We start from the raw sequence: 26,859 nt of genomic DNA, 5'->3' as shown, positions 1-26,859 counted from the left end.
GATTTTGAAATGTAACCATGTTCTCCAGGATATGTTACGACATCGACTCGACTTCATTCTAGATCATTCCTCTGTAATAGTTCCCAGTCCATGAGCTAAATCTGGCTTGCTTCTCAGTTTTATCTGGTCCATGGAGCTCTTCCTAAAACTTCCCCTTCCCCAGCTGTGTATTTATCACAAATCAACTGGATTTTTATTTAAAGAGTCAGGAACACATCAACCTAGACCTGTCATGCCCAGCAGTCCTGCTCTCTTCCTTCAGCCAGCATTTGCCTCAGGAATCACCATATTCTAGGCCCCAGCGTAGGAGAACAGTGCTGCTGGGAGCAACAGACACATCCTGATCCAGTGCCCTCCTGCTAAAAAAGCTGGCTGTGCTGTCTGTATTTGTTGCTACAACCCAGCCACAGATCAGACGTTTCTGCCAGGAGGGTTTCAGAGGTGAGTGCTCTCATTAATAGTACTCCACTCACATTCCTTTGCTGTGTCATTGTATTGTGTGCCTGGAACTGGGAGCAAATAAGGAAGATAACTCACCTTGAAGAACTGGCTGTTTCTGCCCTTTTTTAGCTGTCCCAGGCTTGCAAAGGGAGTGTCTGAGCATGCCAGAGCGCCAGCACCTCCCCTAATACACTCCACCCCTCACAGAATTCCAGGAATCTGAACACTCTGATTCTATCCTCAGTAGGTGGCATTCAACCACGGTCAAAAGCAGCAGCCACGAATGTTACTACCGTTAAACTCTTATCTCATCCTGACCTGATGCTGGTGCTGGGTGGACTCCCATAATGTTTGATTTTCAACTGCCCCACTTCCCCTCATGTTCTGTTGCTGTGCAGTGTTTTTGGAGATTAAACAAAGGTTTTGGGATGATGGGAGAAGACAGGGAAGATACTGTGAATCAAGGCTCAGTGACAGAATGTCAAATTCCTTCACCCAGCCCTGGTAAGGATGGCAACATTGGCTGGGAGGCTGATGACTGTACAAACAAATAGGTTTTTTTTTGTGGGCCTGAATGCCTTTTACAGTTGAAGTTGTGAGGTTAAAGTCATTGTGGAGCACTATCTTGTGATATTAATTTAAAAGCTTTGTTGACTTGGGAGATTAAGGACAATGATCTCCTTTTCATTGCATTGAGGAAAGAAGCCAGATATTTGCATTGCTTGATTTCAATGTAACAGCTTGCATTGTGGTCTCATTACACTCCATATCACCATGTCCAATTGGACCTCTTCAGCTACATGTTAAACAGCACTATTCCCTGTTACCCTGCTGAACACACCCTCTTCAGAACCAAATCTCACTTATCTGCCTGAGTTACATACTCTCCAATAGCATTCCCAGTAACTTTCCTCTCCACCATCAATGTTTGTTACATTCCTAAACTGATAACCCCTGGTTTGCTCCTAATAGCTTTGCTTAGCATACTCCCTCCAGTGTTAATCAGGGTTGCTTGAGAACACAGAGATAAAAACAAAAACAGAATTACCTGGAAAAACTCAGCAGGTCTGGCAGCATCGGTGGAGAAGAAATCAGTTAACGTTTCGAGTCTTCAAAACACATTGAGAACACATTGTATAGCAGCATTTTGAACACACATCATGCAGCACAATCTCATTAGCTCTCTTAGCCTATACTTTTCTACAAACGTCAACAAAATTCGATGAGAAAATTGGAAAGAAATAAACTTCATTGAAACCCCCAGTAAGTTTATCAATATATTTTACTTGATTAACAGCCTCTGTGTAATTACACTTAGGCACTGTCCTGTCATTCATGCTTCTATTGAGCTTGATAATTGTTTGTTAAGCTGTAGTTGAAGCACAGACTGCAATTTACCCAGGTTTTACTTGGTTCCCACATTGTCATGTCATGTTTCTTCACCCAGCCCTAGTAAAGATGGCAATGTTTGCTGGGAGGCTAATCACCAGCTGGGGACTGTACAAAAGAATTGTTGTAATTTGTCCCATTTCAAGCTGGTATTAAAGCATCACAAGAGCCAGCAGAGGTACGATGTTTAGCAGAGTAAGAAATGTGGAGTGTGGGATTTTCTACTCCCACCAGCAGTTGGCATTGTGGCGGGCAGGACAGGAAAATTTGGAGTACGGCCAAAAGTCAGTTTCCCGCTGGCATATAAATAGTTTGAAATTTTCCGCTCCCGAATTTCACGGAGGTTCAACTAGGCCACTGGGCCATGTCGGGAACTGCATTTGCATGTATTTGAATATCATACCATAAATACTCATAAAAACCCAGCTTGCCTGAATCACGCCTCCCATCCAGATCAAATGGCCATGCCTGCGGCTAATTAGACTGGCATGAAACACGACCAGATATAAGTGACGTTCACCTGGCGAACTGCATTCCACTCACGACCTCGAGGTTTGTGCACACAGCGCTGCGCTCGCCGCTGCTCTGACTCCGTGCCAAGGCTGCTCAGGCAAGTCCAGCGGGAAGGCAAGGGCGGATGCTGGAAGGCAAAGTTTGACTGGGGGCGGAGGGGTGAGACAAGAACGAGGCAAGGGAAGGGGCTGAAAGGCAAAGGCTTGACTGTGAGGTTGGGAGGTGTGGGGGGTTGACTGGACCCCGGGGGTAAGCGTGCACAGATTCATATGATTGGGGGGGATGACTGGGGAAGGGTGCACAGAGACACATGACTGGGGGGGAATGACTGGGGAAGGGTGCACAGAGACACATTGAGTTGCGAGTGTTGGGGGGTGGTGCGCAAATTTAATCGTTGCCAGAAAGCATAGATTGTCCTGGGCAATAGCACACCAATTTAGAAGGCTGTGCTTGGCAAGCCTGTCCTGGGCCCAGTTGAGGGAGGGGAAGGCCCTGTCTGACCTGTGGCAGTGGTGCCCAGCATGGTATTCAGGGTGTGGTCAGTCCCTCGCACACTTTACGCAGATGGCACAGACACAGTCAAGGGAGGCATCTGCAGCCTGTAGCTGAGGAACAGGTAATCAGGTAATACAGTGGAGTCACTCAATGGTCTCGGGGGTGGGGTGGGGGGGTGCTTGGTACATAACTGTGCATTGGGCATCACGATGTGGAGGGGTCATGTCAGCATGGGGCATCGGGACATCAAATGTTTTGGTGGGGGAGGGGGGAGACAGAGGGGCACTTCCGTTGACGCTCAAGGCTGTGCTACCACTGCAAGGGACGATTTGGGGATGGGGTGCCTGGAATGAGGGCTGTCCAAGGCCTTCGGAGTGACTCCCTAGCTTGGGACTGGAGAGTTTTTGAAAAGTTATGCTCAATAATATACCTGTTCATTGTTTCTGCAGAAACGAACAGGAGTGGAGAATGGATGCAGCAAGCAACACTGCCTTTTTCCTGGCAATCAGACAACTGAGGAGGAGGAGAAGGGCCTGTCACCATCAGGCAGGACAAAGGGAAGAGCCTCACCCTGCAAAACATGGACCAGTAAGGCCCATGAGGACCCAGATGCTGAGGCTGACAGAACCAGTCCACAGAGGTGTTTGCCATGACGCTTCTCATACCTACAGATGAGCGAGACACAGTGCCGTAGAATCTTTTGCTTGTCAAAGCATGTGGTGGCTCACATCTGCAACATTCTTGGGGAGGAGCTGACTCTGCTGGGACTGGGAGGCTATGCATTGCCAGTGGCTCTAAAGGTGACCATTGCACTGAACTGTTTTGTGAGTGGCTTGGTCCAGGGTTCCACTGAGGACCTCTACAGAATATCCCAAGCACTTTCTCATAAATGCATCCGAGAGGTAACCGGTGCCCTATTCAGCAAAGCACACAATTACTTCCAGCTCTCCCTGGATGGAGCCAGTCAGGCTGCGAAGCAGTGGGATTTGCATTGGTCTTTGGCTTCCCACAGGTGCAGGGTTCCATCAACTGCACACATGTGGCTTTAAGGACTCCCTCGCAGCAGCCACCACGATCCATCAACAGAAAAGGATTCCTCTCTCAACATTTAGCTGATCTGTAACCACCAGAATCAGACTGTGCAGGTCTCTCCGAGATACCCTGGGAGCTGCCATGACTCATACACCCTGAGTCACTTGCAGGTGCCACGGATCTTTGAGGGCCCTCAGCGCATCCAATGTTGGCTCATCGGAGATAAAGGTTACCCGCAAAAGATATGGCTAATGACTCCAGTTAGGTGGTTACAAAGTGCTTCAGAGGAGAGGTACAATGTCGTTCATTCTGTGTCACGCTCCTTGATTGAGCAGACCATCGACCATGTTGAAGATGGGTTTCAGACCTCTGGACCAGTCAGGTGGTGCACTCGAGTACTCTCCCCAGAGGGTCCACTGCCTCATTGTGGATTACTGTGCTCTACACAACCTGGTGTCACAAAGGGAAAGTGACTTGTCAGATGGAGATATGGAAGAGCTGCATGCCTCCTCCATAAGCAGGTCGTCGAGAGGGCTAAGCTTGATGAAGCATCAGGTGAATAAGCCAGACTGCAACATCTGTACTCATGAGGCCACATGATATGATCCTCTGACGCAAGTCTCAGATATGCATTGCCCAACCACCATTTTGCTGGAGCCAGAGGCCTTTCTCATGTCCCTGCTGCACACAGAAAGGCAATGCACTGTTATGAGATGGTGCGAGACACCATGGACCTGAAGCACATGATGGGAGATATGTGACAAGGGCTGGCCTCTGTTACACTTGTATGACCATGGAACATTGCATCAGATAGAAGTGCCATTCACTGGGTGAAAATTTCACAGAAACAAATGATATTTACATGTGCGCAAAGTATGTACAGTTTGTGAACACCTGTGCCACCTTTGTGATCTCAGAATTTCTTCATATTTCTTGCCCTATCACTATGTCTAGGTGCATCCCTGACATCTGCTGCAGAGGTGGAGGCTGCCTGCTAACTGCTACACCCTGTTGTCAGTGCTGACCTTGACAGGTGTCCTCTGGAGGGTTGAGACCTGGAAGAGCCTGGCCTGCTTTTGGTCTCCTGCTGTGAGGCAGGTGCACCCTCCTCATGCTGAGAAGCTGGAGTTGATGGGGTCACAGGCAGAGGGGATTTGAAGTGGCTGGTCAGCCCAAGAGAATCCTGGCTGGATGGCCCCAGCATATCCGGCTGATGCTCCTCCTCCCTGTGGGTGCCCGAGGGCCCCTCCCTGAGGAGAAGGGGCTCCTGGAGGGAGATCGAGGTGCCCCGTTCCCCTCTCGCTTATCTCGCCTAGTCACTTCTGGAATATTCTCATGGTTGAAGCAATGGTGTGCTGGCCCTTGCAAATATCTGGCAGAAACTGCTGGGCAAACCTGTTCATGGTGATTGCCACCCTTCCAATGGTGACCTCGATGCACTGGCATGTCGGTGCCAACATGACATCAGACTGAACATGGACGGACTCCTCCATCCTCCATTCTAATCTGGTGATGGCCCCTGAGACCCCTGCCTGATGTGCCCCTGTCTGTCTTTGGAGCTCCAACATCTCTCTGAGAGCCAAGTCCCTTGGATCATCATCGGACTCGGACGGAGCAGGGGCCTGACCTCCAGCATTCCTCTAAGTGTCAGTGACCTTGTCTGTCACTGCCTCCACCTGCTGTGGGCCAGAATCCGTGCTGGGGTCACCAGACGGTGACCCCGAGCCTGCTCTAAAACCAGGTTCCGCCGAGGTGTGTGTCTCTGCGCTGGTGGAGGGTGTGGGTGAACACTGTGATGACTCTACATCTAGTGGATCCTCAGAATCCTAATCTGAGTTGGTCTGGGGTCTGGGACTGATGGGCTGGCTACTGGTGGGTCTCTTACTTTTCTAGCTGGTGCCTGTCATAGGGAGAAGAGATAGTGATTGGCTGCATAGCCACCAACTTAAAAAAACACCCAGTTTCGGCGAGTGGGGGATGAGTTGTTGGTGGGGCCTCACCGGGTTGTTGGGAGAGGCCGATCTCTCTTTTGACGCAGGCACGGCCCCTCTCTTCACCGGCCAGCTCTGCTACCTGCTCCTCACAGGGGCTGAGTAGCCTGAGCTCCAGCATCCCCCACTGGTCTGGAATCTCTCCCTGTCGTTGTGGGTGATCTTTTCCTGCATAAGGACAGATGGACAGACTGCGAGAAGGAGAGATGCCAGAGCAGATGATATGCATGCCAGCCTTCTTTGTGTGCTGAGTGGACCTATGTAAGGACTGAGGATGCAACTTGTGCAGGATGTGCCAAGGGATGAACATGTAAAAGTGTGTGTGAGAGAATCAGTGGCGATGCCGCTTGTGCTGGTCATGTGTGAGGTCTCTGTGGACTGTAACCCTGCAAATGCCTGTTGACCTTGTGAGAGTGTGAGTTGAGATTGAGGAGAAGGTATACTTACCCTGGCGAAGCGGATGAGATCTTTCATCCTCTTCTGCACCATGTTGATGCTGATCACCCTGGTGACCTCCTCTCAAAACATTTGTGGTGAGGCTAGTGGACCTCCAGCTCCCATCATGGGGGGAAAGTATCTCCCGCTGGTCTTTAATTGCCTAGAGGAGTGCTATGCCTTGTCACTGAACTTCGGAGCTGTGGACATCTTGCTTTTGGGGGGCCATCCCAGTGCTCATCACAACAAGTCCTGGGCTGCAGAGAGTGAATGTGTGCATGGGTGCCATTTAAATCTGGCAGATGGAGTATAAGATGGGAAAATGTGAAGTTCTTCACTTTGGCGGGAAGAATAAAAAAGCAGAGGATTACTTAAACGGGGAACAGCTGCAGAATTCCGAGGTGCAGAGGGATCTAGGTGTTCTCGTGCGTGAATCACAAAAGTACAGCAGGAACAGCATGTAATCAAGAAGGTTAATGGAATGCTTTCCTTTATTATGAGAGAAATTGAACATAAAAGTAAGGATGTTATGCTTCAATTGTACAGGGCATTGATAAGACCACATCTCGAGTACTGTGTGCAGTTTTGGTCTCCTTATTTAAGGAAGGATGTAAATGCATTGGAGACGGTTCAGAGGAGGTTTACTAGATTGATACCTGGAATGAGCGGGTTATCATATGAGGATAGGTTGGACAGGCTGGGCTTGTTTCCACTGGAGTTTGGAAGAGTGAGGGGTGATGTGATTGAAGTATACAAGATCCTGAATGGTCTTGATAAGGTGGATGTGGAAAGGATGTATCCTCTTGTGGGTGAGTCCAGAACTAGGGGGCATTGTTTTAAAATTAGGGATTGCCCTTGAAGGATAGAGATTAGGAGAAATGTTTTTTCTCTGAGAGTTGTGCAACTTTGGAACTCTCTGCCTCAGAAAGCAGTGGAAGCAGGGTCATTGAATATTTTTGAGGCAGAGGATTCTTGTTAGACAAAGGGAATCAAAGGTTATCAGGGGTAGATGGGAATGTAGAACTTGAAACACAAACAGATAAGCTATGATCTTGTGGAATGGTGGAGCAGGTTCAAGGGGGCAAATGGCCCACTTCTGCTCCTATTTCATACGTTAATGTGTTTGTATGTTCATATACGGTGCCTGGAAACATGAACCAATGAGGTAATAGTGGGGCAGATGAATCCCAGCCCGCTCCACCACGAGATTAGACGTGCATCATGTTCAAGCATACATAATGAGCTGAAAGGCAGACAATCCAGCACGGAAACCCGCCACACTGGTCGGCGGGAACAGCGCCACCCTTTCCTGCCTGCCACGGCACTTTGTCTCCGGAGCAGAAAATTCTGCCCATTATACTGAAGATATATCCAATAAAGCTTATTAGCATCAGATGCTTCAGAATGGCAACAAAAGGGGATGGCAAGCGAAGAGTTGAAGTTATGGGACTTACTATAAGACACTGTTAATGTGACTGATGTTGTCAACCTACCTGGACCTCTTCAGCAACTGTGTATAAAGAGGTTATGCTTCAATATTGATGGGACTTTTGAGATGCCCCAAATTTTGTTACTAAACATCCAATATCTGGGAAACACTTTCAGTGAAATCATAAGTCCCACTGCAACCAACCTCCACGTGACGACTGGATACTTCCAAGCAGCAACAGGAGATATCTCTGACCATTTTGCAGTTCATTGCTGCATCAGTGAAGTTGCCCTCTTCCACCATGTGGTGTCATTCCTTAAGTTCAGCAGTGAGATGTAGCACTAGCTTAACTATCAGTCTGAATTTTGCCAGTCACTTAGCATTCCCTGTGTATAAGGCACAAATGATTACACTAGTTGCCATTCATGAACCTGACATTTATGTGAAGGAAGTTAATTGGATTAGGCTGCATATTGTGTGCTCAGAAACACAACTGGGAATGCTTCAGGGCGACGTGTGCTCAGGATTAGAAGAGGTCACTGTTCCTTTTATGTCTAGATGGTATGCAGTGACCGAAAAGTGCCGTGATACACATATCTTGAAAGAATTGAAAATCCCCTGGCTGCTCATGCGGAATAGACTGAAAGGTGTCTTCACCAGGGATATGAGTGACTCACTTGAAGAATGGCTGATCGAACCTTCACAGACCCAAATACCTTACTTAACGTTTGAAGCTTAATGTTGCGTGTCACGGTGTTTTGTTTCATCCGCCTGCTTGTTTTAGTAGAAAATGTTTGCTGCCATCTTGTTAAGAGTAAAGTTTTGCTTACTAATGTAAAACAAACCAAGGGGAATGCAAGAGCCTTTCAAAATGTTGAAAATTGCACTGAAGAAATGTGAAAGAAATTCTTGGGAGGAACATGTCCCCAGACCAACCAGCCACCACCCAGCCCCAGAAATAAACTTCATATCAGCCGTACTTATTTTCTTCATCAACATTTTTAAATCTATTGCAAAGATGGAAATTATAGAATCAAAGAATAGCCATAGCACAAAATTAGGCTATTCAGGCCATGGAGTCCTGCTGGCTCTTTCAAAGAGTAATCCTGCAATCCCTGCAATTTTTTCTCCTTCAAGTATTTATTCAATTCCATTTTGAAAGCTTCTATTGAATCTATATCCACCACCCTATCAGGCAGTGTATTCCAAATCCTAAACAATCATTGTATAAAAAAGGTTTTACCTCATGTTGCCTCTCGTTCTTTTGCCAGTTACTTTAAACCTGTGCCCTTTCTATCAACCCTTCAGCCATTGGAACCAGTTTCTTTCTATTTACTTTCTGTAAACCTTTCATGATTTTAAACACCTCAGTAAAATCTCCTCTTAACATTCTCTGCTCTAAGGAGAACAAGCAGCCCAGCTTCCCCAGTCCATTCATGTAACAGTGAACCCTTATTCCTGAAACCATTCTAGTAAGTTTCTTCTGTACCCTCTCCAAAGCCTTCACACCCTTGCTCAAGTGTGGTTCCCAGAACTGGACACAGTAACTCCAGGTGGGGTCAAACTTGTGTTTTATATAGTTTTAACATAACTTCTGTAATTTGTCTCTATAAAGTGCAGGGACCCATATTCTACATTAACTGCTTTATCAACTTGTCCTGTCATCTTCGAGGATTTCTGCGTAAACATGTCCAGATTACTCTCTAGTTGACCTTTAATATTGTTTAGCATTTAGAATGTATTGTCTCTCTTTCATTCTTCCCACTAACATGCATTACCTGACGTTTCCTGCATAGAATTTCATCTGCCATTTGTCCGCCCATTCCACCACCCTCTCAATGTTCTCTTGACATCTATTACTATCTTCCTCGGCGTTTACTACACTTCCAAATTTTGTTTCATCTGCAAATTTTGAAATTGCGCCCTTTAAACTCCCCCACCAAGTTCAGGTTGTTTAACCTATATCAAAAACAGCAGTGATCCAACCTTGGCGAACTTTACTGCATACCTCACTCCAGTTCAATCAACAGCTATTCATAACTACTCTCTGTTTCCTATCCCCTAGCTGATTTATATCCATGCTGCTACACTCCCTTTAATCCCAATTTTGCTAACATGCCTAATATGTAAGATGTTATTAAACGCCTTTTGATAGGCTATATTCGCAACATCAACAGCACAGCCTCAACCGCCATCTCTGGTATCTCATCTAAATTCAATGAAGTCAGTCAAACAAGATCTTGCCTTAACAAATCTGTGCTGGCTCCCCTTTACTAGTTTATGCTTGTCCAAATGGCTGTCATTTTTCTCTCAGATTATTGTTTCTTAGCTTCCCCACCAATGACTTCTGCATACTTCTGATGTTTTCCCTATTATATAAGGGTTGGAAGATTGTTTGCAGTTGCAGTTTATGCTCATGTCCCATTTCATTACCATTAATAATTCCTCCTTTTCATATGTCATAGATAAATCCTTTGGGTTACAGTTTCCACAAAAAGAAATGAATTGTGATATGTGATCCCAAAACACTAAGACGGATCTGAAATTCAATTTAGTAAAGAGGAGTTTAACGTATTCAGTCACCTTGAAGCCGTTGCTTTAGTCACAAGCGTTTAGTCAAGGCTCTTTTCAAGCTGTATGCCATTGTTTTCCATTGTCAGCTTTTGGGATTTGTAGGTTGACATGCATGGTTCGCAATGCTGTAAAAATGTGTTCTCGTACTGTTTGAAATTGTGACTGCTTAACCTAACCAAGTTTTTGCAATGGCGTAGGTTTGCACTGCTATTTTATTAATCTCAATCTTAAATTAAGTGGATCACCTTCACAGTTTTCACTCTTCCAGATGTCTTCCTGTCAAATATTTGAAAGCACATGACTGCCAGTTAGCCACAATACAGGCATGTGTTGTAGATTCTTACAGGGCAACCTGGAAAACTAGCAGAAACTAACCAATCGCTCCAAAGGGCTAACACAGTCCCACAAAACTTGTTCATTAATGAATTCATAAGTTCAAGGTGAAATCACTTGTCACTGGAGCCTTTTCTTTTGGATCTTCCTACATCGTACATCAGTGTTTCATGCTGTCAGTCAGTATTCTGGGCTATTCAAGAAGAGTCCTGATACATGAAAACAAGTAGTTACGCAGGCGTGAAAAGCCGTCATTCGTATTGCTTCACTTGTATGGAGAAAAATATATATGTTCATGAATGTCTGAAGGAAAGATCCAAAAGTTGAAGATACAGAGTTAATAGTGAGTCAAGAATTTTTTTTAAAACTTTACCCCTAAAAATTATGTATTCTGGTTAATGTTAACCACTTTTATACTTCACAATTAATAGATTTTCCTTTAATAAAGAAAGGCAAATTGTCATTTTTAAATTTTCAGCAGACTAACAGATTACCACTTTTTTTCTCTCCCCCAAAGCATTGTTTCTGGTTTGTTACCTTCTTTCCTTCATTACTATCCATTTCCTACCCTCCATTGCCATCCATGTACCTTCAACTTCATGTCCATTAATTTTCCCTTCCCCCCCCTTCCCTTCAGTGTCATCCATTTGCCTCTTTTTCCCTCCTATGAACTTTCTACACTCTTGCCTTCTCTTTCATTCTGACCCTTTTAATCTCTCCTTGCATCTCTCCCTGTTTGCCCCCTCATTAGATTCTCTTCCCCTTTTTGACCTCCCTTAGCATTCTTTTCCCTCTCTGCCCATCCAGACTCCATTGGCACTGGTTTGAAATGGCTCTTCCTTTTTGTGTCGATCTCCAATATACGGAAGTGGTAAAGAGGACAGAGAGAATGCAGAGAGGTGGCAGAGGGCACTAGCCATCAGCCTTGAAAGGAACAGGGCAGAGATGCAGATTGGGATATGATTACACATATTCATGTTAGCAGATGTTGACACACTGAAAGGGCCTAAAATACTGACTGACAGCATGAAACATTGATGATTAGGATGTAGGAAGATCCAAAAGAAAGTTTCCAATGACAAGTGATTTCAACTTGAATTTATAAATTCATTAATGAACTATCAGCTTTATTACTTGTGCATTGTTACAAAGTTATGAGAACTGCTGAAATATACAAAAGTTTGCTAATCTTTTTACTAGCAGAAATCCCTTAAAGTGTCAGCAATCACCTCCCAACCTCAAGGCAGAGGGCAGAATTTTCTGTGCCCGCTGGTGGCGGACGTGATAGGTGGCATGGGTGGACAATATGGCGCAATTGGTTTCACGATGGTGGGAAGGCAGGTCACGATTGCCCACTCAGCCCGTTGATAGCAGGCTGCGTTTCAGTAATAAAGCCGATGGTTCATTAACGAATTTATAAGTTCAAGTTGAAATCACTTGTCACTGGAGCCTGGTCACAGATGCTGACGAGAGGGGGGGCCAATCTTCTCGGCCTGTGGAGCTAAGGCTGCTGAGGTCACAGGAAGGGGGGAATCGGATGGGCCGGACACTCTCGGAGTCACCTGGGTCAATGGGCCCGGAGTGTGCACCTGTGGATCCTCCACCCTATGGGTGCCCGGGAGCCCCAGACTGACTCCTTGAGGAGCAGGGGTAGCTGGAGTGAGATTGATCTGCCCGGCACCCCTCTCACCTACACACATTTGGAGGTCAACTATGGCATCAGCGATAGAGTTGAGCCCACGCAGCAGTGCAGGAACAAACTCCTGGACCAAGGTTTCCAAGGCAGCTGCCATCCTACGGTGTTGACTTTGGTGCATAGACATGCCGGCACTATCACCTCAGACTGAAGGCAGACGGACTCCTCTAACATGCCTTGCAACCTGTGGAGTGCAGCAGACATCCCTTCCTGATGTTCCCAAGCTTGCCTTTGCAGCTCCAGCAACTGTGACACAACCGAGTCCAGAGGCTCCTCATCTGACTCGGATTCAGCAAATTACTGACCTCCAGCAATCCTTCAAATGCCGGAGACCTGGGTAGTCCCTGCCTCCGCCTACAGTGGATCAGACAGTGCAATGTTCTCACCAGATTGTGATCCCGGGGCTACTCCAAAGCTAGGTCCCACCGAGGTGTGTGTCCCTGCACTGGTGGAGGGTGTGGGTGAGTGCTGTGAAAGGACTTCAGGGAGGGTGCCTCCAGATTCTTTGAGGTTTCTTCGGGGATTGATTGGAGGCCCTGGGTCATGGACTCTATCGGCTGTGTGGCAGATGTGCCTGTGAAAGCAAGGGGAGATAATTAGTGCATGACAGTGGCCTGTGAAAGAGGACATATCACTCACAGCAAGGTTGTCTGATGGATGTTGCACTGCTGGATCTTCACTTGGTAGAGCAGTGCCGACCTCACCGTCAGCATAGGATCAGTGCAGATCCTCGCTGGCCAGCTGGATGGCTCTGTTTTCAAAGTCCGTGATGACCTTGATTTCGGGCATTCTGCCACCTGTCTGACCTCTCTCTCTTGTATGCCAGCTTGTCCTGCACGGATAGAGATGGAGAAAGTGTAAGCAGGACGCCTGCCGGGCCAGATGATAAGTATGCCTGACCTGTGCGGGTGGTGAGTGGTCCCATGGACGGGATGAGGACAGTGACGGTGAGTGTGAGAGAGTGAATGGTGATGTCTCTTGAACTGTCAGTGAGTGAGGGCCATGTGGAAGTTTGTTAGGTTTGTGAGTGTGTGCGCTGAGAGTGCGGCACTGGGCGGCTGTCCTCTTCTGAAGGGCGTTGGTGCTGACCACCATTGCCACCGCCTCCAAAGCTAGATTGGTCACGTTGCTGCCCATCCTGCGGCCAGAGCCGGGCTACAGGACATCCCAGCGGGTCTCCACGGCAACCAGCAGTTGCTCGAGGGACCCGTCATTAAACCAGGGAGCTGCAGTCTTCTTGCCTTGGAGAGGCATGTCTCTCCAACATGCAGTGGTGAGCTGGAAGAAATGAGCACTGTGCTTGCGGCTGGCCTTTAAACATGGCACCCAGCGTGATGCAACGATGGGGTGATGGCGGGCAGGCTCCTCATTCGCCCGCCCGCCATGGAAATGGCACGTTTCCTGAGAGTGCATAAATAATGAGGCGGGCTCGGGAAGATGCGGCATGAAAACCCGCCATCGCCATCAGCGGGCAGCACACTGTTTTACTCGCCCTCTACTGCACTTAGTGCAAATTTGGGAAAATTCCATCCAGAGTTGTGTGTAGCTCCAACTATAATGAGACAAAATATAGACATTCGCTCCGACCGGAATTTAATGGAACAGGCTCTCCTGTTCTCACACCTGAACATATGACATCACTTGAATGCAACAGTTAGCAGAAAATCAAGTGGGCCAGACCACACATCTGTGTGGAAGTCTACCATATTTTCCAATAAATCGACAAAGAATTGAGCTGGGTTCCTTTTGCAGTTCTCCCCACCTAACTTCCCGGTTTGCAGAGAGCTCAGCGATCCAACAAAAGTCTGCCCCAATGCATCACAAGTATTCCAAGCTGTTGCTGAGAATCGCTCCTCTCACTTACTCTAAAAATGCCTGAGCTATTTTTCTCCCCATGCTTGCTCAGTGCAAGGCTAAATAAACCAATATAATTAAGTATATGTCATTTTCACAGTGCTCCATTTTGAATTGTGCAAATATTGGAGTCTTATTGCCAGGCACTTTAACATTAACTTCCTCCATAGCATGATGCAAGGACAATTACTTCTCACCTGGGGGTGGAGATATGCATCAATTTTTCTTGCTGACTGAATTTTTATAAAACTCATGCATCTGTTACTCTGTATGTTTGGAGGGAAATAAACATTTTTGCATTTAACCAATGACATTTCGCCAGATCAGAGACCAAAGACAACTGAAAACAACATTGTAACCTCTGCAGCTTGGCACCAAGTCATTACTGCATTTTGGAATTTTTGGATTATAGAATGCTATTAGAATGCCTAACCAGAAGTGTGCAAACTGGAAAACACCAGAGACATAAAAAGCAGTGAAACATAAACAATGATAAAGCATTATAAAGCAGTAATAAAAATTGCTTTACTCAACCAAATACTGCACCTTCCATGTTTCCACTTCCAAAGTACTGTTCTAAAATAATGCTTGGGACCAGCTCAAAGAATTTCTGGACAACTGGTGTTTCTGAACAATAGATTTCTGGACTGGAGAAGCTACAGTCTATATCAGAAGTTTCAAATACTAAGCATGGATCTGAAACCTCAGAACTTGCAGTTCCATCAAATAAACTGCTCCTCCATCAGGCTGTCTGCCTCTACTGATACATTGTAGATAGACAACGCGCTCAGTGCTCACTCCCCTAAATAGGCCAGCATGGGTTCTAAACTTCCTTTGATGAATGATTGTTCTGTCTGCAATCGAACATATAGACCATGTGGGTATGTCTACTTGAGTGACTCCCAAGAGTCCTCAAATTATTTACAGTGAGATTATTTGAAAAGTTGTCTTCTCCACTCCTTAGTTGTATTAAATTGAAGGACAGTACAAAAACCAAACCCAGCAGGGGAAGTTGTTTTGTCCTGTGGAGGGAATAGTCATCCTTACGTTTAATAGGATATTCGCCTACTGTGATTTATTACAATGTTCCTATGTGGTATCACAGAAGCACTGAGTCTTTCATGCATTCTAGTACACAATTGTATGATTTACGGTAACTACATTGAGTTTGTAAATCTCAGGCCAAAATTCTTGTTTTCACTGATTTTTGGTGGAAAAATGGAACTAAGCTGTTAATTAACTCAGATAATTGTTCCATGATTCCTCCTTGATATCACTGCAGGTAAATTTGGTTTAGGTTAGCAGACTCACAGAGGTTAAATACCACTTTATAATCATGCCTATTGTTCCATTAAAATAACCAAAGACTTCATTTGCACCAACTATCTACAGTCGAATGCATATGCAGCAAAAAGTAGTCTCAGCTGCCTTAACTTCTCCCCCCTCCAAATGTTTCAGGTCCATGGATTATTAGGACATGTGGCGCCAGTGGACCCAAAGGGCCAACCCAAATTCAATGCAACAATGCTTACAGGAACACAAGTACTTCTGTGGTGGTTGTAGCTAGAGGACCTTGGAAAGGCATTCAGAAGTGGAGAGTACCGTCAACAGACACATACAAGTAAGTGTAGACATCCTTTCTTTTAAATTCATTCTTGAGATATGGGAGTCGTTAGCAAGGCCAGAATATATTGCCCATCCCTGGTTGCCCTTGAGAAATGAACCTTCTTCTTAAACCACTGCAGCCCATATGATGATAGTGTTAATTCTGGCTGCTGTTGCCTTAATTGGTGCTTTGAAGGATTTCCTTGGGAGGTGATTTATTTTATGACTTTCTAGGATTTTTGAAAATGTACTACCTAAGTTAATTCCTCCTTCCCAACGTCCTCTCATTCCCTGACCAGTGGTCAGCGTACATGCTAACCAACAAAAAACATGAGTAGACAGCTAACAGCTCAAGAACAGCCTGAATATAAGCTTTCTATCATGTGAAGTCAAGCAGTCAGAGTCTCATAACATGAAGCATTCAATTTTGGATTGTGTGCTTCAGCAAAGCTCAATTCCATTGGGACACTTCAAGTGCCTCCTCATATAGTGGCCATGTCATTTATATTACAGGATTGATGGCTCAATCTACCAAGCCTCACATAAGTTCTTTTAAAAAAAATAGTTAAATTGAATCAAAATGATAAAATATGGGAAAATCAAAATAGAAATATCATGCACTATCCACCGCTCAGGGAAAGCATCTAATGAACTGGTAGACTCCGCATACTAGTGCACAAAGGTCACTCAAGTAGGAGCTATACGTCAAAATTTAAATAGGCAATCCTGCTCAGTGTATAGGGTTAGTTGTTTGGAGGAGCTCCTTGTGAGTTTGCTTTTGTATCTCGAAAAGGTTGCCATGTACAAGCCCATAAGATAAAATAATCTCCACAGGCAAAGGCTGGAAGAGCAATGTTTTGACAGTACTTGAAGCAGTTATCAATAAGGCAATTTTTTAAACCTTATTCCTTCATGGGATTTGAGCATTACTGGCAAGGCCAGCATTTATTGCCCATTGCTCTAGCCCTTGAAAAGGTGGTGGTGGCCTGCCAATGAAGCACTGCAGTACATATGGTGTAGGTATATCCACAGTGCTGTTAGAGAGGGAGTTCCAAGATTTTGATCCAGCGATAGTGAAGAAGCAACAATATAGTTCCGAGTCAGGATAGTGTATGACTTGGAGGGAAACTTGCAATAGATGGTGTTCCCATGTGTCTGCTGCCCTTGTCCTCCTAGGTGGTAGAGGTTGCAGTTTGGAAGATGCTGTTGAAGGAGCAGGGTACACAGATGTATTAAGAGGCATTATATTCCATCAGATCAAGATATATTGATAGATCAGTGATGACAAAATCATATAAACGTTAGCACAAACTGAGTTATCCAGCCTATGCTGTTGTTGGTTCCACTTCAGGAGGGGGAAAATTCACAGCAGCCACATCTGGGTGCAAGTGCCAGGCTGCCTTCTTATGGAGCCTCGATCAGTAACCCAGCCAAAATTCATGCTATAACAGGGAGCTACTCTCATTACATTCCACTTGTGGGTGCCCATGCCACCAATAGATCATGTAGATCATCATACACATCTGCCTCAAGTTGCCAGAAAATATAACAACAGCCACTTGCATATCACCCCATCCCACCACCTCAAAGTTGAACAAAAATGCCCCTTTGTAAAGACGTAATAAATTGATCATAACTTGGAATCTGCTTCAGGAGCCAATTGAGCTGCTCCCAGGTTGGGGACACAGGAACTACCAGAATTTTAAGCCTCCAGCCCTAGTCCTATTCTGGCCTTGCTTGGCACATGCAGAGATTCCATCCCTTGGAAGACACCCTGAATCCGCAGTAACCTTGTGTTCTGACTGCATTTGTAATCCTTCTAGCAGAGTCTTGCTGGAGTTAGATTGGCAATGCATCAAAAGGGCTATGGATTTTCTAACCCAGAACTGTTTATTATTTCCCTGTACACTTTGATCTGTCAAGCACTTTGAAATGCTTTAATAGACATGATAAACTGCTAATTTCCTGCTAATTATATGACTGATCTAGCCAATTCTGAAGAACAGCATGCAGTTTTTGGTCAAACTATCTTAAAAATCATTAGAATCCTTTCCAAAGAATGATGATGTCAGGCCTTAGGGGACTAATTCACGAGAAAAGCTTAATTGACTCTCTATTTTCACTAGGAAAAAGATTGAGGGGAGCCTAATGAAAAGTGTAGCTAAGGTAAATTTGGACAAGAGCATTGAAGTAGGGAACTCCAAATGCAAACACAATAAGCAACACATGAACTTAGAAAAATATTGCCACAGGATAGAAAATATGTGAAACAGACTCCCAGGGGTTCATTCAGGGTCACATTTATAAAGGAACCAGATTAGTATTTGTTGGGAAAGAGTATGAGGGTTACAGAGCTACTAGGACTCCTTGTTTTTTTCCGCCGATGTTGTGCAAGGAGCTTAGTTTTTTTTTAAATTAGGGGAAAAGTACTGGTGGTTGGTCCATTCTCATATAATTATGCTTGAGGTAGGGTTTTCCCTCCAGGCTTCTGACCCCACCGTTAGGCTCAAATGTGGATGGGAAACCCAGGACGGTGAGGGAAACAGTCACACAATGTGATTTTCCTTGGAGAAGCCAATTAACAGGCAGGCTTACTGTCAAATTAAGGATGGTGGGTGGGCTCTGGAAACTGAGGGCCGTGCAGTCAGTTTGAATCTAGCAGCAGGTAAGCAAGGGAGAGGGTACCCCAAAATGGAGGCATCCTCTCTCCAACATTTTTAAACTTAGAGTCAAAAATAGCTTCAGCAGCCAGGCCACCATTGTCAGGTGGGAGTCTCTCTACAGGACAACCTATAGCTGCTGCTGTACCCTGGCAGGTAGGGAGGGCCTCTAAGCCTTCCTGGAGCGCTGACCTCCTGATCTGCTGACAGAAGGCCACCCAAGGCAGCTGGGCTGTCCGCCACCTCCCCTCTGGGAACTGGGAGGCTGACTGGAAAATCCCAGTGGGCCTCCAACAGTTGGTCTTAAGTGGCCATGAATTAGCTGAATTAGATAGCCACCTTTTTGTGGATGGGTAGCCCTGCAGGTCCCCATTCTGCCTCTGGGAGAATGGCCTGGGGACAGAATGGAGCACATAATTAGGTGGCGCAAAATTCCAAGCCCCCCCCGCCCGCCTCCCTTTCCAACTCCAGCAGGGTCTTAAAATCTTCCCCTTGGTCTCTGATGGAGCAGGCTTGATGAACCAAATGGGCTATCTGTTTCTGGATTTTGTTTAGTCTAGCTGAGGTAAATAGTTGCCCTTCTCTAACATTGCAAACGATAGCACACATCTATAACCAAGGGAGTAATTATTGGGCCAGATTTTGCTGGAACCAGGTATCTGGTGATGTGCCCTATTCATTACACTTGTTCATGTATGTTTAAGTTTTAAAAACATTTGCTCAATGTTGCTGCTTGTCTGAACTAACAAGGGCACAGCGAGGGTAACAGGTCATCTGGGACTTTAGGGCAAACAATAGGGCAAACCGAGTATCTCCTAAACCAATGAGATTTAAGATTGAGAAATGAACAAAGGAAAAACTAAGAAGTGGGGTAATTAGAATGGGTGAAATCAATGTCAAATCCAGTTCAAAGAGACGACTAAAGACAGGGAAAGAAAGATTGGATTAAGAGAGACAGACAAAAACAGAAAGGAAAAAATAAGAAAAAAATTGAAATAAAAAATTTATCATTTTTTAATTTCCCCTAAAATGATTTACAACCTGAAGGAATGAGGCTCCACATCTGTAATTGTTCACTCTCTGGATGGCAGAGGTTGATTGAGAGCTATTAACAACTTCACACCATTAAAAGGATGCTTATCATGTTAATTATTAGACTTAACTTTCTGTGGTGAGTTAAACAGACAATTAATGTGCAAATGCAGCCACTTCATGGAAACCATGGTGAGATTAAGCACAGGATGCCATTTTTGCAAAGCTAATGGCAGAGTAGCGCAAATTGGCCAGAAACTTGTAGCGATTCACAATTCACAGGATATCTCTTTGTCATTATAAGTACCTGGTCACTTTGTGCATTATAAATGACATGCATCACCAAGACATTGGGCGGGATTTTCTGGCCCTGCCCGCTGGCAGGATCATCCAGTCCTGCCAAAAGCCAATGGACTTTTGGCTGGGTCGCCGAATATCCCGCAGCGTTCCCGCGACGACAGGGCCGGAAAATCCCAGCCATCGTTTTGTCTTCAGCATAACTTGGCACATTGCCTTTGAAGCCTGGAAAATGCACAAGACCCAAAAAACATCGTAGAATCTGTATCTGTATGCTAACATTAATCCTCTTGGTGTACATATGAAATCTGATATGGTGTCAGTCAATCTCTGTATAAAACCTATACAACACTGTGTTTGCAATACTTCAATCAGCTGTTTTTGTGGTTAACACTGTTATGTTGACAGGACAAACTGATACTAAATGATCGATTTAGCTACCTGTCACGAATGTGCCAGGTCCTGCTTCAGGATTTTGATTGTTTTGAAAAAGCAGAAAATTGGATAATATGTTTGCAGTTTAAGTGCAGTTCTCCTGCTGTTCATCCTTGGCTGTTGCAGCCCTATGGCACCTCTCATCTATTTCCAGCACCCATTACCGCTAACTAAGAACATTTGGCACTACAGGGTGAAACTAGTATGGCTGGTCTAAGTTACTCTCAAGTTTAACATTTAAAAACCAGGATGGACCCAGATTTTAATGACATGTCAGCAGTTTCTTGTAAACCAATGTATCATTAAAAAAAAATGGATTGATCTTTGCAGTCTTTGATAGCTAGAGCAACACTTGTATTAATCCAATTTAATTTTTCAGTCTTCTTATGTGTCGTCTCGCTCCTTTGAGATATAGGCATCTGAGAATAAAAAGGTTTCTGTCAATGTTAGAAAACATAAAGCTGACTTTTTCCCCAATTTATCAAATGAAATGGTAGTGTTGTAACATGCAGCTTGTTCCCATTTTGCCCTGAGTGATGTTAACTAGTAATCTTCTCCAGGCAATTATATATAGCATAAGTCAACAATGCAGTATCAATATTACATTCTTTGCTTATCCCCAGTTATTTACTTTGACATAACAAAATGAATTTCTTCACCTAATCCATAAACAAGTAGATTTGACATTAAATTAAATTTTAGTATTGTTTTTGTGCTGTGCATTGACATCTACAAGGAACTGAATTGAGAACTCTTCCTCTTTCCATTTATTTTCTCTCACCGCCTTCCTTTTAAGGTTACCTTCTGCGTAATCTCCACTACGCTGGAAGGAAAGTTCAGATTAGAGGTATCATCATAGATGACAGTAATCTGACCTGCCAGAAGCATATTTAAGCAGTGTGGGCAAGACAACCCATGGAGAAATTGAACATCAGTGCACTCATTTCTTTTTTTGGGTGAAAAATCAGCATTTGAGGAATGAGCTTCAGGCTGCATTCTGCTGCATCTGATCTCTTCCAGAAGTTGGCAGGCCGCAAAGTCGGAAGCCTGCAACTTCTAAATGTGCAAACATGGACCTAATGTTAGTGCTCGGACCCAATGCAAACTTGATCATTAAATGGGCAGAACAAGTGTAGAGGAGGTTCTTTCCCAAAACGTCCACTGAAGTTACTCTCGTACATCTCCTAAAAACTAGCTAAGGTGTTTTATTGGCCAGTGCTTGCGAGCAGATGGTCTACATTCCAATTTAATAGGAATAATGGATAATGATAACAAAGAATTGGGGAAAGTTATGGTCATGGATAAGCTCATTATTCATTTACTCTTCCCTTGCAGCTACAGAAGGTTATTTAGAGCTCGAAACCTATAAGGAGATCAGAATAGGGCACTGACAACAGCTTTCATTTATGCAACAGAAACAGAAAATGCTGGTAAAACTCAGCAGGTCAAGCAGTATCTGTGGCATCTCTAACAGATGCTGTCAGACCTGCTGCGTTTTTCCAGCATTTTCTGTTTTTGTTTCAGATTTCCAGCATCTGCAGCATTTTGCTTTTATCTTCATTTATGGAAGTTCTTTAACATTAAATCCCAAGACGCTTTACAAATAGACATAATAAAAATCCTTGTCAAGCTGGGAAGATAGAAATCAGGAGGGATAACCAAAAGATAGGCAAAAAAAGGTGGGTCTTGAGAAGCATTTTTTTTAAAGCGTAGAGGTGTAGAACTGACAGTTTAGAGAGAAGGGAGAAAACAGATGGAGGAGACTAATACTTTATTCTGGCTCCCTAAACATATGGGGATGGGGTTGGCAGGGGGAAAACGTTTAAGCCCTAAAGTTGGATAGGTTTGGGTTGGGTGGGAAGTTAAAGTGTTAAAAATTTCAAACCTAAGCCTCGAACCTGCCCACTTCTGGTTTTAAAAGAGGCAAAAAGAAGTGCAGGCAACTAATCTGCTCTCAGGAGGCGGGTCAGTCATTGAAACATTATAAGGAGGCTGTGTACTCCCATTTTAACAAGATATCCATTTATAACCCATGTCATTTTGGTTTCTCTGGTCTTTGGAAGCCCAATAGGTAAAAGGAGATGAGAAGGGCCAGATCCTTAGGTAAGTGCCTTTCCAGCACAGATTGTGGACTAGGAGAAACAGGAGTGTTTCTTCCACTCCTCAACAATCTACCCATTTACACCCCATTCCCCTTCCCTATCGCCAACCCCCCTACATAATCTGTCCAAAGCTGATCTCCCTCACCCTGTCTGCAATGACCAACCACTGCTTCTGTAATCACCGACCTGACCACGATTAGGCTTTTTTGCTTTGCAGTGAATTTCCTGTTCGACAGCCTTGTCAATCAGACTGGCTGTTGGGTGGGAAACCTGAATGAACAAATTAAAGCACCTCCTCTGTTAAAACTCCATGACATCCAGGATAACACCACACTTCCCTGTTTTACAACCATAATTCCAACAACCCCCGCCCCCCGCCCCACACACACTCTGAATCCTATCTCGATAAATATTGAGACCATTGTCATTGTTAAATCTTATAATTAAACTAATGGGAATAGGAAGTTTCTTTCTTGTGAACGTATGAATGAAATAAACAATTTTCACTTCTACCTACAGGATATCAGCTTACGGAGCTGCTGGAGGCATAGGGGGAAAGGGAAACTTTAGAAGGTTTCATGGTGTGTTAGTACAAGCCATTTTCCAGCTGGAAAAAGATATGATTCTGTACATACTGGTTGGACAACAGGGAGAAGATGCCTGTCCCAATGTAAGTAGCCATTTAGTTAATTTTACATATCCCCCTTCTCTCATAAGGACATAACAATTATTAGGAACAGAGAAAGGCCTATGATGCAGGAAACTTTTTATCTTATTGAACTCAACCTCACTAACCAACCTTCCCAGCATGTCCCTCAATCCCTTCTCCCCAGGAATACAACACACTTACTCTTCAATCCATTTATATTGTCCACTCCAATGACCTTCCATTATATCTTATTCCTCAACTTGTATTGTCTTGATGTTTCTTATGATTAACTTATCTAATTTGTTCTATTTATATGAATGTGTCAAAGTAGTTTGATAGATATGGAAGAAGTTCCATAATTGCAGTATATATTTCACTAAAGGTCCTGTTAATATTCCTTGAACAGTATAACAATATATCACCTCTTGCTCAATCTATCAATTAAATCCAATATGTTGTATAATTACAAACATAACAAGACTATGGATGTAGACATAAGAATATAAAAATGCTTTGAACAAGAAAATAGCATTCAATCCATCAAATCTATTCAATCCACAGATCATGTACAATCCCATCCACTGATTTACACCCATTTGTTCTCTAAAGAAAGCTTCTATATATTCTTTCCCCATCCAAAAGTAAATCTCTACACTATCCGTTAAGCCTATATTGCATTAATTTTCAACTAGTTGCCTTCCTTAGCATGATATTTCCATATTAACACTTAGGGCAGGATTTTCCCTTCATCGGGCAGGTGTGGCGGGCAGGCCCAGGAGCGACCGACTAAAGCTTCACTGCCCGTGATCGGCCCCCGACCGTGAATTCACATTGGCTGGCCAAATAATGGCCAGCCAGCATGAAAGGCACACTGAGGAGCTCAACGCTGCTGGGGTGGGGACAGGAGGAGGGCGAGCATTGAAGTCTGAGGGCACAGAGCTGCCTCAGGGAGCTGAAGAATTGTACAAACAAAAGTAAAGATTTTACAAATGATATAAACATGTCCCCACATGTGACTCTGTCACATGAAGAGGGACATGTTAAAAATGATGTTAAAAAATTTTTGTTGTATTTTTATTTACTGTTGGAAACCTCATCCCACCTGTTGATGAGGTTTCGTAAAAATTGCAAAGGCCGCCTGGCCTATTTGCCCACCCGCCAACCATAAGGTTGGACAGGCAGTGAAAACTACAAATTACTTACTTGCTTAAGGGCCTTAATAGGCCTCTTAATTGTCGGTGGGTGTGCTGCCGACTCTCGTGCGCCCTTGCTAACCGAAATATCGCGCAAGTGCGTGTTGACGTCGGGACACTCGCCCAACGTCATCGCGCACTATTTTACTCCCAGTTGGGTTGGGGCACTCTTTGGGACTTGATATTATGTAAAGAAAGATTTGTGAATCATTGCAGAATGTTTCTATATTTTGTGTTCGCCTGCCCACTGACATTTTAACCACATGGCTTTACACTGCTGGTTGATCAATTGTGATTACAGCATTCAAGTGGCTTTCCCTGCCCTCATTCATCAGTCAAAGATAAATACTGTTAACTTGACTATTCACTCTGCCAACTAAAATATACATCTATTAAAGATCAATGAGCCATGTATAAAGGTTAGAAGAAAATAAATTGGCTGAACCATTTGCATTACTTTTGTCTTTTACAGGCATTTCACTGCAGTTGTCACTTGAGCATTTCGTTATTTTTGCCTTGATGTAGCATAATCTCTTCCATTTACCTTAGCTATTTATCTGCCTAACTACCAATGTTGCATAAATGTTACATAAAACATTGTATAGCTGCATATTCCTGTCTTCTGTAAAATCTAGAGGATTTTCCATGATATTGCTCTTGGAGAGTCGAGGGACATATTGTGTTATGACCAGGTGAGAAGGTGTCATGAAGCAATTAATGTATGTAATGTTATTGGAAATTATCTTTTTTTAAATAGATGTTTAGGCTGTGGGTGTGTCTGTGTGTGTTTTAAATGCATCAAAGCCAGCTAGTCTGGGTGCTTTGATGTATAATAGTTTTGAGATATAAACACAGAGGTAGAGGACATTTGCATTTTGTTGAATAGAGCATTCAAAGAATTTGGGTGATTAGCACCTAGCTGGGAGAGACCAAGCAATATGTTTATATTACTAATAAAAATTGATGCTATGAAAGGGGTTTTATTGTTAAAAGAGGTGGAGTTCAAAGGGCCTGATGATACAATGAGAACTTGCATTCAAAGAGAAGTGCTGGGTACAACAGAAGTTTTGTGCAGGGCAGAGGCAATGTAAGATCAAAGCCTACAACTGCCTGAAAAGGAACCAAAGTGAAAGGAACCTAATTTTGAATTTGTAAGGTAAAAATGCTTTGCCTGGTGTCTGCTTAAAATCTATGGATTATGGTTGCCTTAGTGGAGATTAGTTTGGGAATTTGTTAAAAAGTTATGATAGTAGTAATTCATAGTCATGTGTATATGTTTAACTTGTGTAAATTAATAAATGTCTCATGTAGTTTGATGTAAAAACCTCTCAAAAACTGGTGGTCTTATTCCTGAATTTAGAACTGCATCTCAAACATATCACTTGAAAATATAGGTTATGACAGTTATTTAAAGTTTCCCTTTGGGATTTTAAATAACTCAGCTTTTAACAACTGCTATGTCGTAACAGAAGAGGTGAACTGGCTCCTCTCTATTCAGCCTCTTCGGTTGGTCACAACAAAGGTTTAAGTTTCTTTTTCACGGGGATATGCCTTTTCCAGATCAGAATATATTTAACTATTTAAGCTGTGAGCAATAAAGAGCCAATCAAACCAAGTTTTGTTGAGTCAAAGAAAGAGCAAATTTATTAACCACTAAACCCGAAAAATTTTTAAAAATGCAACATCAAGCATTCGGCCCTCAAGTAATCATTCAGACATACACACACACACACACACACTTACACTCTTACACCCTTCTTGGATGTAATCAGATGTAGAAGATCTTGCAATTATTATGAGATCTCGGTTCGCTAGCGTGTTTCTGGTAGAGCTGGCTTCTCAAACGGGGTGACATGCTTATTCCAAAAGAGGGAGAGACAGTAGCCTTCAGCCCGTTTCCTCTGCTGAAGACTTTCTTGACACCAGCTGTGTCACTTGCAGTCTCTCTCTATTGGCTGGGTAGCTTTGCCTTGAAATATTTCACCCATTGTGTATGTCCTAGAGGTTTCAGGTGTGTCTCTCTGTGGCAGCCAAGGTTTCAATGTTCAGTACTTTGCATTTTTATTGTTTCTTCCTTAGACAGTTACGAATTTTGATGGGTGCCTTGATTATAGGAAATGTCTCTCTCTTCACACTCCCCTGATGGTGATTTGTTTGCTTCTCATCTTCACCTTGGAATTTGGCCTTGCATTTTTAAGCAGTTTTCTCAGTTCAGATTGCAAAATTTCCTGTCAATTGAAAGTTGAAAAATAATATTTTCAAAAATAAAGGGGCACAGTCTCATAACAATTGGGATAGATTTGGATTTTGTGTGATAATGTAGGATATTTAATAATGAATTGTAAGAAAATCTTACATATCTCCTGAATTTTATTTCCATTGAAATCAAGAGAATGGTGGTAATGGGTGCTGCGAAATGAGCAAAAACAATATTTATACGACAACAGCTTGTATTTACATCTCCGTTCAGTCTGCAACCATAACCCTGAGCTTCCAGTCATCTGTAATTTTAATTCTCCACCTTTCTCTCTTACCTCTTTGCCCTTGGCCACCTGCGCTGTTCCAATAAAGTTCGACAAGCTCTAGGAACGGAATCTCATCTTTTGATTAGGCACTTTACAGCCTTCCAGATTCAACATCAACTTCAACAATTTCAGACTGCACTGTCCCCATTTTGTTTCCTTTTACTTTAAAGGTTTTGGTT

At 43.8% G+C, this 26,859-nt stretch overlaps 1 protein-coding gene across 1 annotated transcript in view; it reads left to right on the top strand.

Annotated features, from left to right (window-relative positions):
- Positions 1 to 26,859, top strand: part of LOC144689335 (ALK tyrosine kinase receptor-like) — a 274,691-nt gene that overhangs the window by 101,632 nt on the left and 146,200 nt on the right. Inside the window, exons 3-4 of the mRNA XM_078556369.1 lie at positions 15,641 to 15,803; positions 22,833 to 22,983. Coding sequence (XP_078412495.1) covers positions 15,641 to 15,803; positions 22,833 to 22,983 — 314 coding nt within the window. The remainder of the gene's footprint in view (positions 1 to 15,640; positions 15,804 to 22,832; positions 22,984 to 26,859) is intronic.

Source organism: Cetorhinus maximus, chromosome 14 (assembly GCF_964194155.1).
Source record: "Cetorhinus maximus chromosome 14, sCetMax3.hap1.1, whole genome shotgun sequence".
Taxonomy (NCBI): Eukaryota; Metazoa; Chordata; class Chondrichthyes; order Lamniformes; family Cetorhinidae; genus Cetorhinus; species Cetorhinus maximus.
The sequence above is the reverse complement of the archived record's forward strand: the minus strand, read 5'-3'. Positions and strand labels throughout refer to the sequence as shown.